The 19991-nt window shown below is 51.9% G+C and overlaps 1 protein-coding gene across 9 annotated transcripts in view; it reads right to left on the minus strand.

Moving 5' to 3' along the window:
* LOC139259621 (uncharacterized) overlaps positions 1–19991 on the minus strand; it is a 61349-nt gene that overhangs the window by 21075 nt on the left and 20283 nt on the right. For 5 of the 9 annotated variants that reach the window (XM_070875110.1, XM_070875109.1, XM_070875113.1 and 2 more), the window contains 7 exons: positions 19899–19967; positions 19069–19137; positions 17793–17864; positions 16745–16813; positions 15773–15841; positions 14982–15039; positions 14134–14208 (listed from right to left, as the gene is read on the minus strand). In XM_070875110.1, coding sequence (XP_070731211.1) covers positions 14134–14208; positions 14982–15039; positions 15773–15841; positions 16745–16813; positions 17793–17864; positions 19069–19137; positions 19899–19967 — 481 coding nt within the window. The remainder of the gene's footprint in view (positions 1–14133; positions 14209–14981; positions 15040–15772; positions 15842–16744; positions 16814–17792; positions 17865–19068; positions 19138–19898; positions 19968–19991) is intronic. The other 4 variants (XM_070875111.1, XM_070875112.1, XM_070875114.1 and 1 more) reach the window with 4 other exon arrangements.

Genomic DNA, 19991 nt, shown 5'->3' on the forward strand with positions numbered 1-19991 from the left:
GACAGGACCAATACCCACTGCCCAGAGTGGAGGACCTATTTGCCACGTTGGCTGGAGGAAAACTTTTCTCGAAACTAGATCTCACATCTACGTATATGACGCAAGAACTGACCGAAGAGTCTAAGCTACTCACCACCATCAACACACATCGAGACATTTTATGTACAATCGATGCCCATTCGGCATCAGGTCGGCAGCTGATATATTCCAGCGCAACATAGACAGTCTGCTCAAGTCCATCCCGGGGACGGTTGTGTTTCAAGATGACATACTCTTCACGGGCAGGGACACCGACTCCCATCTCTGCAATTTGGAGGAAGTACTAAGTCGATTGGATCGGGTAAGCCAAAGAGTTAATAAATCCGTTTCTCGCACCCGAGGTTAAATTTTTGGGCAAAAGGATTGCCGCTGATGGAATCCGCCCAACAGAATCCAAAACCGAAGCAATTCGCCTGGCACCCAGGCCCCGGAGCTGCGCGCCTTTCTCGGGCTACTCAATTACTTTGCGAACTTTATGCAGAACTTGAGCACACTGCTGGAGCCTCTCCACGTGCTACTCAGAAAGGGGTACGATTAGTTTTAGGGGGACGCCCATGAACACGCCTTCAATAAGACATGCAACCTTCTATGTTCCAACCGTGTTTTAGCCTTTTTTAAGAACATAAGAACATAAGAATTAGGAACAGGAGTAGGCCATCTAGCCCCTCGAGCATGCTCCGCCTTTCAAAAAGATCATGGCTAATCTGGCCGTGGACTCAGCTCCACTTACCCGCCCGCTCCCTATAACCCTTAATTCCCTTATTGGTTAAAATAAAACTAGGTGAAAAGCTAGTTCTTACATGTGATACATCAGTGTACGGGGTCGGGTGCATTTTACAGCATGTCAATGATGCGGGTAAATTATAACCCATTGCTTATGCCTCCAGGTCACTTTCGCGGGCGGAGCATGGGTACGGAACGGTTGAGAAGGATGCGCTCGCGTGCGTGTACGGTGTCAAAAAGATGCACCAATACTTTTTCGGGGCCAAGTTCGCGTTAGAAACCGACCACAAACCCCTCACGTCCCTGCTATCCGAGTGCAAGATAATAAACGCCAACGCCTCGGCACGCATTCAGCGGTGGGCACTCATGCTGGCGTCTTACGACTACACAATAAGGCTTACTGCCTAATGTGGGGCAGCCGAGTAGTTATGCCCTTGTGAGGCAGAGAGGCATTTGTCCGGGAGCTCCACCGCGAGCACCCGGGGATCGTCCTTATGGAGGTCATAGCCAGATCCCATGTCTGGTGGCCTGGCATTGACGCGGACTTGGAGCTCTGCGTCCGGTGGGGCACCATTTGTGCCCAACTCAGCAATGCCCCCAGGGAGGCCCCCCTAAGCCCCTGGCCCACCAAACCGTGGTCGCGGGTGCGTGTAGACTAGGCGGGCCCATTCAAGGGCAAAATGTTCCTCATAGTCGTCGATGCATTTTCAAAATGGATCGAATGCACCATTTTAAACTCGAGCACCACCTCCACCACTGTGGAGAGCCTTGGAACCATGTTCGCAACGCACGGCATTCCTGACATATTGGTCAGTGATAATGGTCCGTGCCTCACCAGCACAGAATTTCAAGATTTTATCATTGACCACGGCATAAATCACGTTAAGACGGCACCGTTCAAGTCGGCCTCCAATGGCCAGGTGGAGCGAGCAGTGCAAATCGTTAAACAAGGCATGCTTAAAATCCAAGGTCCCACGCTGCAGGGTCGCCTGCCGCGACTGCTGCTGGCAGACAGATCTCGTCCGCACTCACTGACTGGGGTTTCCCCCGCGCAACTATTGATGAAACGGACCTTAAAGACTAGGCTCTCATTAATCCTCCCAGACATGCATGAAATTGTTGAGGCAAAGCGCCGGAAGCTAACTGAGTACCATGACCGAAATTTGAGGGGGAGGTGGAATGAGATAGGGGGCTAAACTATGGCAGTGGTCCCAAATGGCTTGCAGGGACAGTAACAGGCAAGGAAAGAAAAAGGCTACTGGTAGTACAAATGGACAATGGCCAAACCTGCTGAGGGATGTAGACCAAGTAAAAAGTACATTTACCAACACTGCGGAACCAGAGGCAGACTACAATGTGGAACTCACACCACACCTGGTGGACAGACAGAGGGAACAACCTGAGGAAAGTCTCAACAGACAGCCCAGGCGAGATACCAGCAATCACACCAAAAGAAGAACAGGCACCAAGGCAAACAACTGAACCACATCTCAGACGCTCCATGCAAGAGCGTAGATCACCTGAGACTGAATCTATAAAGACAGTAAGACCTGGGGGGAGGGTGATGTCATGTATCTCACACTACTGTATATAACTGTATCTTACCATGCTATACATGACTGTAACTAGATATGACCTTTAACCACAAGCATACTTTACCACCAGGGGTGCACTTGCAGGAGACACTGCATACTTGCTCCACACAGGTATATATTGGCAGGTCTCAGGCAAGTGTGGCACTCGAGAGCTGTGAAATAAAGTTGCAGGTCCAGAGTGATCTTGACTTCAGCATGTGCCTCGTGTAAGTCTGTACTGCAGGGTCAGGACTTTACAGAGAGAGAGAGAGAGAGAGAGACAGAGAGAGAGAGAAATGGGGAGAGAGACAGAGATAGAAACAGAGAGACAGAGACAGAGGGTGAGAGAGAGAGAGACAGAGAGAGAGAGAGACAGAGAGAGAGAACATAAGAACATAAGAATTAGGAACAGGAGTAGGCCATCTAGCCCCTCGAGCCTGCTCCGCCATTCAACAAGATCATGGCTGATCTGGCCGTGGACTCAGCTCCACTTACCCGCCCGTTCCCCATAACCCTTAATTTCCTGATTGGTTAAAAATCTATCAATCTGTGATTTGAATACATTCAATGAGCTAGCCTCAACTGCTTCCTTGGGCAGAGAATTCCACAGATTCACAACCCTCTGGGAGAAGAAATTACTTCTCAACTCGGTTTTAAATTGGCTCCCCCGTATTTTGAGGCTGTGCCCCCTAGTTCTAGTCTCCCCGACCAGTGGAAACAACCTCTCTGCCTCTATCTTGTCCATCCCTTTCATTATTTTAAATGTTTCTATAAGATCACCCCTCATCCTTCTGAACTCCAACAAGTAAAGACCCAGTCTACTCAATCTATCATCATAAGGTAACCCCCTCATCTCCGGAATCAGCCTAGTGAATCGTCTCTAAACCCCCTCCAAAGCCAGTATATCCTTCCTTAAGTAAGGTGCACGCAGTACTCCAGGTGTGGCCTTACCAATACCCTATACAGTTGCAGCAGGACCTCCCTGCTTTTGTACTCCATCCCTCTCGCAATGAAGGCCAACATTCCATTTGCCTTCCTGATTACCTGCTGCACCTGCAAACTAACTTTTTGGGATTCATGCACAAGGGTTCCAAAAGAGTTTCATGCACAGGGGTTTAATGTTTTATGTTTTATTTAATGTTTTATGTTTTCGCAGGTGAACTCCAAAAAGAGTTTCATGCACAAGGGCCCCCAGGTCCCTCTGCACCGCAGCATGTTGCAATTTCTCCCCATTCAAATAATATTCCCTTTTACTGTTTTTTTCCCCAAGGTGGATGACCTCACACTTTCCGACATTGTATTCCATCTGCCAAACCTCAGCCCATTTGCTTAATCTATCTAAATCTCTTTGCAGCCTCTCTGTGTCCTCTACACAACCCGCTTTTCCACTAATCTTTGTGTCATCTGCAAATTTTGTTACACAACACTCTGTCCCCTCTTCCAGGTCATCTATGTATATTGTAAACAGTTGTGGTCCCAGCACCGATCCCTGTGGCACACCACTAACCACCGATTTCCAACCCGAAAAGGACCCATTTATCCCGACTCTCTGCTTTCTGTTAGCCAGCCAATTCTCGATCCATGCTAATACATTTCCACTGACTCTGCGTACCTTTATCTTCTGCAGTAACCTTTTGTGTGGCACCTTATCGAATGCCTTTTGGAAATCTAAATACACCACATCCATCGGTACACCTCTATCCACCATGCTCGTTATATCCTCAAAGAATTCCAGTAAATTAGTTAAACATGATTTCCCCTTCATGAATCCATGTTGCGTCTGCTTGATTGCACTATTCCTATCTAGATGTCCCACTATTTCTTCCTTAATGATAGTTTCAAGCATTTTCCCCACTGCAGATGGTAAACTAACCGGCCTATAGTTACCTGCCTTTTGTCTGCCCCCTTTTTTAAACAAAGGTGTTACATTAGCTGCTTTCCAATCCGCTGGTACCTCCCCAGAGTCTAGAGAATTTTGGTAGATTATTACGAATGCATCTGCTATAACTTCCGCCATCTCTTTTAATACCCTGGGATGCATTTCATCAGGACCAGGTGACTTGTCTACCTTGAGTCCCATTAGCCTGTCCAGTACTACCCCCCTAGTGATAGTGATTGTCTCAAGGTCCTCCCTTCCCACATTCCCGTAACCAACAATTTTTGGCATGGTTTTTGTCTTCCACTGTGAAGACCAAAGCAAAATAATTGTTTAAGGTCTCAGCCATTTCCACATTTCCCAATATTAAATCCCCCTTCTCATCTTCGAAGGGACCAACATTTACTTTAGTCACTCTTTTCCGTTTTATATATCGGTAAAAGCTTTTACTATCTGTTTTTATGTTTTGCGCAAGTTTACTTTTGTAATCTATCTTTCCTTTCTTTATTGCTTTCTTAGTCATTCTTTGCTGTCGTTTAAAATTTTCCCAATCTTCTAGTTTCCCACTAACCTTGGCCACCTTATACGCATTGGTTTTTAATTTGATACTCTCCTTTATTTCCTTGGTTATCCACGGCTGGTTATCCCTTCTCTTACCGGCCTTCTTTTTCACTGGAATATATTTTTGTTGAGCACCATGAAAGAGCTCCTTAAAAGTCCTCCACTGTTCCTCAATTGTGCCACCGTTTAGTCTGTGTTTCCAGTCTACTTTAGCCAACTCTGCCCTCATCCCACTGTAGTCCCCTTTGTTTAAGCATAGTACACTCGAGACAGAGAGAGACAGAGCGAGAGAAAGCGAGAGAGAGAGAGAGAGAGCGAGAGAGAGAGAGAGAGAGCGAGAGAGAGAGAGAGAGAGAGAGAGAGAGAGAGAGAGAGAAAGACAGAGACAGAGAGAGCGAGAGAGACAGAGAAAGCGAGAGAGGGAGAGAGGGGAGAGAGAGAGAGAGAGAGAGACAGAGCGAGAGACAGAGAGAGCGAGAGACAGAGAGAGCGAGAGACAGAGAGAGCGAGAGACAGAGAGAGCGAGAGACAGAGAGAGCGAGAGACAGAGAGAGCGAGAGACAGAGAGCGAGAGACAGAGAAAGAGAAACAGAGAGAGAGAGCGAGAGCCAGAGAGAGACAGAGAGAGAGACAGAAAGAGAGACAGAGAGAGAGAGAAAGAGAGAGAGAGAGAAAGAGAGAGAGAAAGAGAGAGAGAGAGAGACAGAGAGAGAGAAAGAGAGAGACAGAGAGAGAGAGAGAGAGACAGAGAGAGAGACAGAGAGAGAGACAGAGAGAGACAGAGAGAGAGAGACAGAGAGAGAGACAGAGAGAGAGAGACAGAGAGAGAGACAGAGAGAGAGACAGAGAGAGAGACAGAGAGAGAGAGTGTGGTGTATGTAGCACACAAATCACTGACTCCACACGGTCTGGTGTAAGTCTAACTGCTGTGACCTTCGTCCTTTATTGTTCAGCTCCAGAGTGCCTCTCAGGTGTGGTGGTCAGCCTTATATCATGCCTGTTGCAGGTACTTCCAGGTTTGCCACCACAGCGCCCTCTGTGGTGCCGCATTGTGCTTACATTACATTTAAGGTACCAGGACGATACATACATCATTACATAACATCACACTTGTCCAACGGAAGGCAGGTAGGCATAGACAGTGTGTTAGTATGGTACATGTTATCTGGTACATTAACTAGTTATTGACTGGTAACGGATCCCTGATTTCCTTGTTAGCCCTTATTAATTGTACTTCATATCCATTATTTTACAAATACAGTGGCCATTCAGCATTAAAATATTAATTCTTATTATAATTTCGCCATCTCACATTAACATGGCTCATTTTAGACTTGCTCTGCATTACAGAAGTCCTTAGTGGGGACCACCACATGGTAAGGTCCTTTTAAGACTCCTGGGTGCATTTCCTTTTTAAGACGCCATCTTTGATGCAGGAGGATTCCACGAGGCTTTTCCTTGGGCGCCGCCATCTTTGATGCTCTGCTGCTCTGAACACGATGCCGCCGCCATCTTCTTCTCCGCCGCTCCGGATGCCCTCCGCCGCCGCAGCCTCCGCTCCCCTCGCTCCCTCCGCCTCCACTCCCCTCGCTCCCTCCGCTCCCACCTGACTCGCCGCCTCCCCTGCGGCCGCCGTGGCCCCTGACCTCCAGCTGCTGCCGCCGCCGCTCGACTCTCCCTCTGCGTGGGCCGCTCCGATCCGCCGGCCCCTGGATCCCTCGCACCCCGCCGGCTCACTCCCCTCCCCACTAGGCCCCTCTCTGCAGGGCTGCTCGCCTGTGGGGCTGGGCCTGGGGCTCGCCTGTGGGGCTGGGCCTGGGGCTCGCCTGTGGGGCTGGGCCTGGGGCTCGCCTGTGGGGGGGTTGGGGCTGCAGGGTCTGTGTGTGAGGTCCGGGCCTGGGACTTGCCTGTGGGGGGATTGAGGCTGCAGCTCCAGCTCGGTCGGCGCTGCTCTCTGGGGACCCAGGGCACGGCAGCACCCCGGGGAGCAGCAGCCTGTGGACTGATGAAGTCTTCCCAGCTCCCACGGACCGTCCCCATCCACCTCCGGCCGAGGAGTGTCGGCCCATCGCCTGCAATGACCCACAAAGGTAAACCGTGCGTCTCGACCCCGTGGGATACCTGCACCGTCGCTCTGCCGAGAACAGGTATTAGTTCCCTGGTGTAGGTACACAGCTTCGCCGTGACCGGGACCAGCTCGGGTCGTGCAGCTGGGTTAATCCACAGTTTATCAAAAGTTCTCCGACTCATCAACGACGGACCCGAGCCCGTGTCCACTTCCATACTCACAGGGACTCCGTTGATTTTTACTTCCCTTATCACTGGGGGCGAATCGTCAGTACACGTATACAGTCCCAACACCTCATCTTCTTCTACCTGCTCCTCGCTGAACAATGGATCATCCCCCATCTCCTCAGCCACATGGTGAGTCCGATTTCTTTTACACATACGCTGAAGGTGGCCTTTAACGTGACAGGTATTGCACGTGTACTCCGCAAACCTGCACCGGTGAGCCCCATGGTTTCCTCCACAGTGCCAGCATGGTGCTGCTCGATTGGCCCCCCTCAGCGGACTCTGAGTTCCAGGATCCCAAGGTCCGTGCTCTCTGCCCCGGGCAGAGCCACGTTCTGCAGTTTTGTCCGTGGTGGGCGCTATCCTGTGGACAGTGCCTGCCGGGTTCGAGACTGTGAGGATTACTTGCTTGCTGCTGCAAGTCGAGGTCATATGTGCCCGGCTGATGGTGATGGCCTTTGTCAGGGTGACTGTGGGTTCCGTGGCCAGCAGCTTGTGAAGGAGGCCCTCGTGGCCAATCCCCATAACGAAAACGTCCCGCAAAGCCTCGTCAAGGTGTGCACCAAAATCACACGGCGCCGCGAGTCTCCTGAGGTCCGCAGCATATTTGGTGACATCCTGGCCCTCGGGTCTGCAGTGATGGTAAAATTTGTATCTGACCGTGAGGATGCTCTCCTTCGGTTTCAACTGGTCACGAATGAGTTCAGTCAGCTCCTCGTATGACTTGTCCCTGGCGCTCCCAGGTGCCAGCAAATCCCTGACGGGACAGTAAACCTCATCTCCACAACTGGAGAGCAATATCGCCTTACACTTCTCTCTCATTGCATCCGTGTCCTCCGTCAGGTCGTTTGCTGTGAAGTAGTACTCGAGCCTTTCCGTAAAGGCCTCCCAATCATTGCCCACGGTAAAATCCTTTAGCGAGTCCAGAGTAGCCATGGTTGCATGGAGTTCGTCCGCTTCCTCGTCGCCAATGTGGTGTATGTAGCACACAAATCACTGACTCCACACGGTCTGGTGTAAATCTAACTGCTGTGACCTTTGTCCTTTATTGTTCAGCTCCAGAGTGCCACTCAGGTGTGGTGGTCAGCCTTATATAGTGCCTGTTGCAGGTACTTCCAGGTTTCCCACCAAAGCGCCCTCTGTGGTGTAGCATTGTGCTCACATTACATTTAAGGTACCAGGACGATACACACATCATTACATAACGAGACAGAGAGAGAGAGAGACAGAGAGAGAGAGAGACAGAGACAGAGAGAGACAGAGAGAGACACAGAGAGACAGAAAGAGAGAGACAGAGAGAGAGACAGAGAGAGAGAGACAGAGAGATGGGGAGGGAGAGAGAGAGACACAGAGAGAGAGAGAGAGAGAGAGAGAGATGGGGAGGAGGGGAGAGAGAGAGAGAGAGATGGGGATGGGGAGGGGGAGAGGGGGAGAGAGAGAGAGAGAGAGAGAGAGAGAGAGAGAGAGCGAGAGAGCGAGCCAGACAGAGAGAGTGAGAGACACAGACTGATAGAGACAGACAGACAGCCAGACAGAGAGAGTGAGAGACACAGACAGACAGAGAGACAGAGACAGAGACACTAACTGGTCCATGCCGGTGTTTATGTTCCACACCAGCCTCCTCCCTCCCTCCTGCATCCCACTCCACTCCTTCTATTCCTATCTCTCATGTGTTTAATTAGCTTCCCCTTAAATGCATGTATGATATTTGCCTTAACCGCTCCCTGAGTTCTACATTCTCACCACTCCCTGTGTAAAGGAGTTTTTTAAAATTCCCTATTGGATTTATTTGTGCCTATGTTATATTTATAGTCCCTCCCACATGCAGAAAGATCCTCTCGTCGACCCCTTTCATAATCTTAAAGACCTCTTTCAGGTCACCCCGCAGTCTTCCCTTTTCCAGAGAAATGAATCCCAGCTTGTTCAATCTCTCCTGATAGTTATAATCTCTCAGTTCAGGTATTATTCTAGTAAATATGTTTGCATCAGGAGTATTCAACATTTAGGAAGGATAGACAGAAAGGAAAAGGAGGCGGGGTGGCGTTGCTGGTTAAAGAGGAAATTAATGCAATAGTAAGGAGGGACATTAGATTGGATGATGTGGAATCGGTATGGGTGGAGCTACGGAATACCAAAGGGCAGAAAACGCTAGTGGGAGTTGTGTATAGACCACCGAACAGTAGTAGTGAGGTTGGGGACAGCATCAAACAAGAAATAATGGATGTGTGCAATAAAGGTACAGCAGTTATCATGGGCGACTTTAATCTACATATAGATTGGGCTAACCAAACTGGTAGCAATACGATGGAGGAGGAATTCCTGGAGTGTATTAGAAATGGTTTTCTGGACCAATATGTTGAGGAACCAACTAGAGGGCTGGCCATCCTATACTGGGTCATGTGTAATGAGAAAGGATTAATTAGCAATCTTGTGCGAGACCCCCTTGGGGAAGAGTGACCATAATATGGTAGAATACTTTATTAAGATGGAGAGTAACACAGTTAATTCAGAGACTAGGGTCCTGAACTTAAGGAAAGCTAACTTCGATGGAATGAGACGTGAATTGGCTAGAATAGACGGGCGAATGACACTTAAAGGGTTGACGGTGGATAGGCAATGGCAAACATTTAAAGATCACATGGATGAACTTCAACAATTGTACATTCCTGTCTGGAGTAAAAATAAAACGGGAAAGGTGACTCAACCGTAGCAACAAGGAAAATTAAGGATAGTGTTAAATCCAAGGAAGAGCCATATAAATTGGTCAGAAAAAGCAGCAAACCTGAGGACTGGGAGAAATTTAGAATTCAGCAGAGGAGGACAAAGTGTTTAATTAGGAGGGGGAAAATAGAGTACGAGAGGAAGCTTGCCGGAACATAAAAACTGACCGCAAAAGCTTCTATAGATTTGTGAAGAGAAAAAGATTAGTGAAGACAAATGTAGGTCCCTTGCAGTCAGATTCAGGTGAATTTATAATGGGGAACAAAGAAATGGCAGACCAGTTGAACAAATACTTCGGTTCTGTCTTCACAAAGGAAGACACAAATAACCTTCTGGAAGTACTGGGGGACCGAGGGTCTAGTGAGAAGGAGGAACTGAAGGATATCCTTATCAGGCAGGAAATTGTGTTAGGGAAATTGATGGGATTGAAGGCCAATAAATCCCCAGGGCTGATAGTCTGCATCCCAGAGTACTTAAGGAAGTGGCCCTAGAAATAGTGGATGCATTGGTGATCATTTTCCAACAGTCTATCGACTCTGGATCAGTTCCTATGAACTGGAGGGTTGCTAATGCAACACCACTTTTTAAAAAAGGAGGGAGAGAGAAAACGGGTAATTATATACCGGTTAAGCAAAGGGTAATCGTTGATGGATGTTTTGTGACTGGAAGGATGTTTCCAGTAGGGTTCTGCAGGGCTCAGTACTGGGTCCCTTGCTTTTTGTGGTATACATTAATGATCTAGATTTGAATATAGGGAGTATGATTAAGAAGTTTGCAGATGACACTAAAATTGGCTGTGAGGTTGATAATGAAGTCATGGACTGCAGGAGGTTATCAATTTACTGGTCAGGTGGGCAGAGCAGTGGCAAATGGAATTTAATTCAGAGAAGTGTGAGGTGATGCACTTATGGAGGGCTAATAAGGAAAGGGTATACACATTAAGCAGTAGACCACTTAATAGTGTAGATAAACAAAGGGACCTTGGAGTGCTTGTCCACAGATCCCTGAAAGTAGCAGGCCAGGTGGATAAGGTGGTTAAGAAGGCATACTTTATTGGTCGAGGCATAGAATACAAGAGCGGGGGGGGGTATGCTTAAATTGTATAATCATCATAGGCAGTCCATCGAAACGAGGATGATTTGCTTCCACGCCAAAAAGACATGAGTTCACAGGTGTTCAATGAAGGACCTAATATTTCAGGTCCTGAACTACATCTTGAAGGGTGGAAGATGCCTGTGTGTGGATTTTTTTAACGTGGGGTGACCGTTGCACATCAGCCACTACACGGGCTTGACAGTCAGTCTTGGTCCTGTGGCAAGGGTTAAGCAGGACGACTGGAGACCAGCTCTGCTGCACAGACCCAGTGCACACATATCGCAGTGTGGGCTGGCCCGTGCTGTGCTGGGCCCCAATCACATCCGTCTACATTCTCTCGCTGCTCCTGCGCCCCGACCTCGCCGCTCCTGCTGAACCTGCCCACGCCCCAATCACCGACCTGGACCTTGCTGCCGTCACTCTCCAGCACTGGCTCGCGCTGTACCTTGCAGTGGTACACCGCCATGCTGCCCAGGAGCCATCGCTCGACGCTCCTTTTATGGCCCCGACCTGCCGCTGATGGTCTCTCGCAGGTCGAGGGGGGGGGGGGTTAGACCACAGCTGGAGTACTGCGTGCAGTTCTGGTCGCCGTATCATAGGAAGGACATGATTGCACTAGAGAGGGTGCAGAGGAGATTTACTAGGATGCTGCCTGGAATGGATAACTATGAGGACAGATTGGATAGGCTGGGTTTGTTCTCCTTGGAACAGAGGAGGTTGAGAGGAGACCTCATCGAGGTGTACAAAATATTGAGGGGCCTGGATATAGTGGATAGTAAGGGTCTATTTCCATTGGTGGAGGGGTCCATTAAGAGGGGGCATAGTTTAAGGTGGTTGGTGGAAGGTTTAGAGGGGATTTGAGGGGGCCTTCTTTACGCAGAGGGTTGTGGGGATCTGGAACTCGCTGCCTGGAAGAGTGGTGGATGCAGAAACCCTCCCCACTTTTAAGAGATGGTTGGATGGGCACTTAAAGTGCAGTAACCTGCAGGGTTACGGACCTAGAGCTGGTCATTGGGATTAGACTGGATGATCTTTTGTTGGACGGTGCAGATATAATGGTAAGTACTGCAGGGAATCGAATACGGCTAGGGTGATCTCCTGGACTAGTTTCCATCGCCTGGATGGGTCGGAGAGGAATTTCCCCAGATTTTTTCCCCAATTGGCCTAGGTTTATATCTGTTTTTTGCCTCTCCCAGGAGATCACATGGCTCGGGTTGGGATGGAGTGTAGAATGTTTCAGTATAAGGGGTGTCGCAGTTGTGTGAGGCGGACTGGTTGGGCTGGGTGCTCTTTGACTTTCCGTCATTGTTCATTGGTTTATATGTAACCTTCAGGACTGTTGACCGAGGGCCGTGCGGCTCTTTGTCGGCCGGCGCGGACACGATGGGGCGGAATGGCCTCCTGCGCTGTAAATTTCTGTGTTTCTATGAACATAGAATCCTGGGGTATATGTCACAGATCACTGAAGGTGGCAGGGCAGGTTGAGAAAGCGGGTAAATAAGCATACAGGATCCTGGGTTTCATGAATAAAAGTTTTGCGTGGAAAATTCGAGTCGTTTGTGGCCTTGGAAGTGTAGTGGCGGTGGTAACTGGTAGACAACATCATCACATGCACAGCAACCCGTTTTGGTCCCGGAGCGACACACGGGCCACGTAATGGGCTGGAGGGCGCTTACGGGGAGGTACTTAAAGGGGAGGTACGGCAGCAAACATAAATGGCTGGCTTACAGGTGGTAGCCTTCTGGTTTGTTGATGGCGGGCTCAGCTTGTGTGCCGTCCGCTCCCTGTGGGTCAGCGATGGTCCCATCTCCCTCCCTCAGTGTCAGCAGCTTGGCCCGCCCCTTTAATGGAAGTGGAGGCCCCTGTCCACGCGTCTCACTTCCTGTGGCTTTGCGCCTGTTCCCGCCCCGAGAGGGAGTGCAACGTGATATTTGGCACTGCATTTCCTCTCGGGGGCGGCAAGCCCAATATGGCCGACGGGGTTGGGGCCTCCCTGCTGTTACTGCCCCCAAACCGGGCAATACCCAATTCCCAAATTTCTGCTCATGGGTTTAAGGTGATTGGCATAAGGACCAAAGGCAACATAAGAAAAATCTTTTTTACACAACGAGTGGTTATGATCTGGAACGCACTGGATTGTGAGAGGGTAGTGGAGGCAGACTCAATCGTGGTCTAAGCTCGTGGAGACCAGAGCAGTGCACAGTGCTCCCAGTGAGAGCTAACCAAGGTTAACATAACTTCTCTGATTTTAAGTGTTATCCCTGTAGAAATGATCCCCAGAGCTTGGTTAGCTTTTTTATGGCCTTATTAACCTGCGTCGCAACTTTGATTGATTTGTGAATCTGTAACCCCCAGGTTCCTCTGGGACTCTGTCAGTTGGGCGTGTTCTCGTTACAGCAGAGAAGGTTAAGGGGAGATTTGATAGAGGGGTTCAAAATCATGAGGGAATTTGAGAGAGTAAAGAAAAATAAACTGTTTCCAATGGCAGGAAGGTCAGTAACCAGCAAGCACCGATTTAAGGTGCTTGGCAAAAGAACCAGAAGGGGAAGAGATGGGAATGTTTTTACGCAGCGAGCGGTTAGGATCTGGAATGCACGGCCTGACAGAGTGGTGGAGGCAGACTCAATCGTGGTGTCCAAAAGGGAGTTGGATAAATACCTGAAGGATAAATAATGGCAGGGTGATGGGGAAAGGGCGGGGTGTGGGACTGGCTGAAGTGCTCTTGCAGAGAGCCAGCACAGGCTCGACAGGCCACATGGCCTCCTTCTGTGCTGTAACCATTCTCATCATTATTAAAGACGGTCCCTCGAACGAGGACCACTTGCTCCCACGCCAAAAGGGATGAGTTTGCAGATGTTTCAATGGAGGACCCGATATTCCAGTCCTGAATTTCAGGGGTGTGGAAGATACCTGTGGGTGGATTGTTTAACGTGGGGTGACCGTTGCACACCAGCCACCACACGGGCTTGACAGAGCGAGGTCTTGGTCCAGTGGCAAGGGTTAACCAGGACAACTGGAGACCAGCTCTGCTGCACGGACCCAGTGTGCGCACACATCGCCGTGTGGGCTGGGAATTGCTCCCCCCTGGGCCCTCGGCTCTCCTGGGCCCCGCACCCCCACTACGATCTCTCACCACACCTCCGCCACAAACATTCGCTGAACTTCTTCCACGATCTCGCACCACACCTCCGCCCCGACCCGAACCATTCTATGATTCTATGAAATCACCGTTAAATCATATGTTATTCCTACCTGCTGAACGATTGCTGATTACCAATATCATCAAAAGCTGGATTATGGGTTTCTTTGCCAAAGATAAATTATTTCCTTAAATAGAGAGAAAACTCTGTTAGTGTAGGGAATTAACATGGACCAGTGATAATGATAGAGAAAGACTGAGAGAGACCGAGAGAGAGGAAAGAGAGGGAAGAGAGGGAGGGAGAGAGAGAAAGACAGTCAGACAGAGGGAAAGAGAGGGAGGGAGGAAGGGAGGGAGAGAGAAAGAGAGAGAGAGAGTCAGAGAGAGAGGGAGAGAGAGAGAGAGAGGGAGAGAGAGAGAGAGGGTCAGAGAGAGGGTCAGAGAGAGAGAGAGAGTCACAGAGAGACAGAGAGAGAGAGAGGGAGAGAGAGGGTCAGAGAGAGAGAGAGAGAGGGTCAGAGAGAGAGAGAGAGAGAGGGTCACAAAGAGAGAGAGAGAGAGAGGGAGAGCGAGAGAGAGAGGGTCAGAGAGAGAGGGAGAGAGAGAGAGGGTCAGAGAGAGAGGGAGAGAGAGAGAGAGAGGGTGAGAGAGAGAGGGTCAGAGAGAGAGGGTCAGAGAGAGAGGGAGGGTCAGAGAGAGAGGGAGGGAGGGTCAGAGAGAGAGAGAGAGAGAGAGAGAGAGGGAGAGAGGGAGAGAGAGAGAGAGAGGGTCAGAGAGAGAGGGAGAGAGGGAGAGAGGGAGAGAGAGAGAGGGAGAGGGAGAGAGAGAGAGGGAGAGAGAGAGAGAGGGAGAGGGAGAGAGAGAGAGAGAGAGGGTCAGAGAGAGAGGGAGGGAGAGAGAGAGAGAGAGAGAGAGAGAGAGAGAGAGAGAGAGAGAGGGAGCGAAAGGGTGTGGGTTTTACCTCGAGTAAGACCCCTGCCAGACTTGGGGCTGTTGATAACTCTAGGTACCTCCGCATCCTGTTAAACAGAAAGAAGTTCAGGTTTTGAATGGTGAACTCTGAGGGCAGCGATGACCTTGACCATAATTGCCCTCCTCAGTGGTGAGCTCCACACTGTGAGTGTCTGCTCGATATTGGACTGTGGAGGGCATCACCACAACTGGGCCCCAAACCCTACAAACCAATCACAGAGAGAGGGGGTTGCTGGTTCCTGGGATCTTGCTATGCCTCCAGGCAGGAAGCAGAAGCAGGAGCCCCGGCCCAAGCCTAACCCAGTGGTACTGAGGACAACGTTAAGCCTTCCCCCTCCCCCACACACCTGCCACCAAGGGTTTGACTTGGGATCTTGCTATGCCTGTGTGTTGGCTCAGTACCACATCCCGGGGGCTGTTGGATCGGTTAACTCAGCACAGACCAGGGGGACGGGGAGAGTGGGTTGTGGTGCTGGTTCCTGGGATCTTGCTATGCCTGTCTGTGGGGCACAGACCAGGGAGGAGTGGAAGGAGGGTTGCTGGTTCCTGGGATCTTGCTATGCCTGTGTGCCGAGCTCAGGACCATATCTCAGGGGCACAGACCGGGGAGGAGTGGAGGGAGGGTTGCTGGTTCCTGGGATCTTGCTATGCCTGTGTGCCGAGCTCAGGACCACACCAATCTCTGGGATCAGGTTACACCTGGAAGAGACGTGCAGTGAGGGAATTCTTCTCTCCCTCCACCCCCCAAATCCTACCCCCCCCCCCCCCCGGGACACTCACCTTACCCGCCATCTTTATAAATCCGATCAAAGTGTTCAGTATTACTGCAAAAGCCTTTTCCAGAGCCATCTGTGAAAATAAATCAGAGGGTCAGCATCAGACAGTTCGTAGGTTGGGGGATTGGGGGGGGCGGGGAGGGGTCACACAGTTTGTGGGGGGGAGGGGTCACACAGTTTGTGGGGGAGGGGTCACACAGTTTGGGGGGGCACAGTTTGGGGGGGCCCACAGTTTGGGGGGGCACAGTTTGGGGGGGCCCACAGTTTGGGGGTTAGAATTGTGAGGGGGCATTAACTGAAACATTCGCTAGGGGGGGGGGGAGGAAGTTCCACAATCGGTCGAGGAAGAAAATGCTCCCTCAGGTATGGGCAGGCTATTCGAGCATGTGAGTGTCACCCTGCCTGAGAAACCGGCCCCTCCGTCCTCAATCCCCCTCCCCACCGGCACACATACTGCTCCATTGGATATTCCACCACGGGGGCTTCAGCAGGACAACAACAACTTGTTTGTATGTAGCGCCTTTAACGTAGCAAAGGGTCCCAGGGGGCTGGTGGATCAGTTAATGCAGCACAGATTGGGGGGGGGGGGTGGGAGGTGGGGGGGGGGGAGGGCGGGAGGTGATGCTGGTTCCTGGGATCTTGCTATGCCTGTGTGTTGGCTCAGTACCACATCCCGGGGCTGTTGGATCGGTTAATTCAGCACAGACCAGGGGGGTGTGGAGAGTGGGTTGTTGTGCTGGTTCCTGGGATCTTGCTATGCCTGTCTGTGGGGCTCAGGACCATATCCCAGGGGCACAGACCGGGGAGGAGTGGAGGGAGGGTTGCTGGTTCCTGGGATCTTGCTATGCCTGTGTGCCGAGCTCAGGACCACACCAATCTCTGGGATCAGGTTACACCTGGAAGAGACGTGCAGTGAGGGAATTCTTCTCTCCCTCCACCCCCCAAATCCTACCCCCCCCCCCCCCGGGACACTCACCTTACCCGCCATCTCTTTAAATCCGATCGAAGTGATCAGTATTTCTCTCAAAGCCTCTTCCAGGGCCATCTGTGAAAATAAATCAGAGGGTCAGCATCAGACAGTTCGTAGGTTAGGGGATTGGGGGGGGGGGGCGGGGGGGGAGGGGTCACACAGTTTGTGGGGGAGGGGTCACACAGTTTGGGGGGCCCACAGTTTGGGGGGGCCCACAGTTTGGGGGTTAGAATTGTGAGGGGGCATTAACTGAAACATTCGCTAGGGGGGGGGGGAGGAAGTTCCACAATCGGTCGAGGAAGAAAATGCTCCCTCAGGTATGGGCAGGCTATTCGAGCATGTGAGTGTCACCCTGCCTGAGAAACCGGCCCCTCCGTCCTCAATCCCCCTCCCCACCGGCACACATACTGCTCCATTGGATATTCCACCACGGGGGCTTCAGCAGGACAACAACAACTTGTTTGTATGTAGCGCCTTTAACGTAGCAAAGGGTCCCAGGGGGCTGGTGGATCAGTTAATGCAGCACAGATTGGGGGGGTGGAGGTGAGGTGGGGGGGGAGGGCGGGAGGTGATGCTGGTTCCTGGGATCTTGCTATGCCTCCAGGCAGGAAGCAGAAGCAGGAGCCCCGGCCCAAGCCTAACCCAGTGGTACTGAGGACAACGTTAAGCCTTGCCCCTCCCCCACACACCTGCCACCAAGGGTTTGACTTGGGATCTTGCTATGCCTGTGTGTTGGCTCAGTACCACATCCCGGGGGCTGTTGGATCGGTTAACTCAGCACAGACCAGGGGGGTGTGGAGAGTGGGTTGTTGTGCTGGTTCCTGGGATCTTGCTATGCCTGTCTGTGGGGCTCAGGACCATATCCCAGGGGCACAGACCGGGGAGGAGTGGAGGGAGGGTTGCTGGTTCCTGGGATCTTGCTATGCCTGTGTGCCGAGCTCAGGACCACACCAATCTCTGGGATCAGGTTACACCTGGAAGAGACGTGCAGTGAGGGAATTCTTCTCTCCCTCCACCCCCCAAATCCTACCCCCCCCCCCCCCGGGACACTCACCTTACCCGCCATCTCTTTCAATCTGATCAAAGCATGTTGCGGTATTACTCCAAAAGCCTCATCCAGAGCCATCTGTGAAAATAAATCAGAGGGTCAGCATCAGACAGTTCGTAGGTTAGGGGATTGGGGGGGGGCGGGGGGGAGGGGTCACACAGTTTGTGGGGGAGGGGTCACACAGTTTGGGGGGCCCACAGTTTGGGGGAGCCCACAGTTTGGGGGGGGGCACAGTTTTGGGGGGCCCACAGTGTGGGGGGGGCCCACAGTGTGGGGGGGCCCACAGTTTTGGGGGGCGCACAGTTTGGGGGGGCCCACAGTTTGGGGGGGGCCCACAGTTTTGGGGGGCCCACAGTTTGGGGGGGCCCACAGTTTGGGGGGGGCCCACAGTTTTGGGGGGCCCACAGTTTGGGGGGGGAAGAGTCCCACAGTTTGGGGGTTAGAATTGTGAGGGGGCATTAACTGAAACATTCGCTAGGGGGGGGGGGAGGAAGTTCCACAATCGGTCGAGGAAGAAAATGCTCCCTCAGGTATGGGCAGGCTATTCGAGCATGTGAGTGTCACCCTGCCTGAGAAACCGGCCCCTCCGTCCTCAATCCCCCTCCCCACCGGCACACATACTGCTCCATTGGATATTCCACCACGGGGGCTTCAGCAGGACAACAACAACTTGTTTGTATGTAGCGCCTTTAACGTAGCAAAGGGTCCCAGGGGGCTGGTGGATCAGTTAATGCAGCACAGATCGGGGGGGTGGAGGTGGGGTGGGGTGGCGGGGGGGGAGGGCGGGAGGTGATGCTGGTTCCTGGGATCTTGCTATGCCTCCAGGCAGGAAGCAGAAGCAGGAGCCCCGGCCCAAGCCTAACCCAGTGGTACTGAGGACAATATTAAGCCTTCCCCCTCCCCCACACACCTGCCACCAAGGGTTTGACTTGGGATCTTGCTATGCCTGTGTGTTGGCTCAGTACCACATCCCAGGGCTGTTGGATCGGTTAACTCAGCACAGACCAGGGGGGTGTGGAGAGTGGGTTGTGGTGCTAGTTCCTGGGATCTTGCTATGTCTGTCTGTGGGACTCAGGACCATATCCCAGGGGCACAGACCGGGGAGGAGTGGAGGGAGGGTTGCTGGTTCCTGGGATCTTGCTATGCCTGTGTGCCGAGCTCAGGACCACACCAATCTCTGGGATCAGGTTACACCTGGAAGAGACGTGCAGTGAGGGAATTCTTCTCTCCCTCCACCCCCCAAATCCTACCCCCCCCCCCCCCCCCCCCCCGGGACACTCACCTTACCCGCCATCTCTTTCAATCCGATCGAAGTGATCAGTATTTCTCTCAAAGCCTCTTTCAGAGCCATCTGTGAAAATAAATCAGAGGGTCAGCATCAGACAGTTCGTAGGTTGGGGGATTGGGGGGGGCGGGGGGGAGGGGTCACACAGTTTGTGGGGGGGGAGGGGTCACACAGTTTGTGGGGGAGGGGTCACACAGTTTGGGGGGGGGGGGCAGTTTGGGGGGGCCCACAGTTTGGGGGTTAGAATTGTGAGGGGGCATTAACTGAAACATTCGCTAGGGGGGGGGGGAGGAAGTTCCACAATCGGTCGAGGAAGAAAATGCTCCCTCAGGTATGGGCAGGCTATTCGAGCATGTGAGTGTCACCCTGCCTGAGAAACCGGCCCCTCCGTCCTCAATCCCCCTCCCCACCGGCACACATACTGCTCCATTGGATATTCCACCACGGGGGCTTCAGCAGGACAACAACAACTTGTTTGTATGTAGCGCCTTTAATGTAGCAAAGGGTCCCAGGGGGCTGGTGGATCAGCTAATGCAGCACAGATCGGGGGGGTGGAGGTGAGGTGGGGGGGGGAGGGCGGGAGGTGATGCTGGTTCCTGGGATCTTGCTATGTCTGTCTGTGGGGCTCAGGACCATATCTCAGGGGCACAGACCGGGGAGGAGTGGAGGGAGGGTTGCTGGTTCCTGGGATCTTGCTATGCCTGTCTGTGGGGCTCAGGACCACACCAATCTCTGGGATCAGGTTACACCTGGAAGAGACGCGCAGTGAGGGAATTCTTCTCTCCCTCCACCCCCCAAATCCTACCCCCCCCCCCCGGGACACTCACCTTACCCGCCATCTTTATAAATTCGATCGAAGTGTTCAGTATTTCTGCAAAAGCCTTTTCCAGAGCCATCTGTGAAAATAAATCAGAGGGTCA

Source organism: Pristiophorus japonicus, chromosome 3 (assembly GCF_044704955.1).
Source record: "Pristiophorus japonicus isolate sPriJap1 chromosome 3, sPriJap1.hap1, whole genome shotgun sequence".
NCBI lineage: Eukaryota > Metazoa > Chordata > Chondrichthyes > Pristiophoridae > Pristiophorus > Pristiophorus japonicus.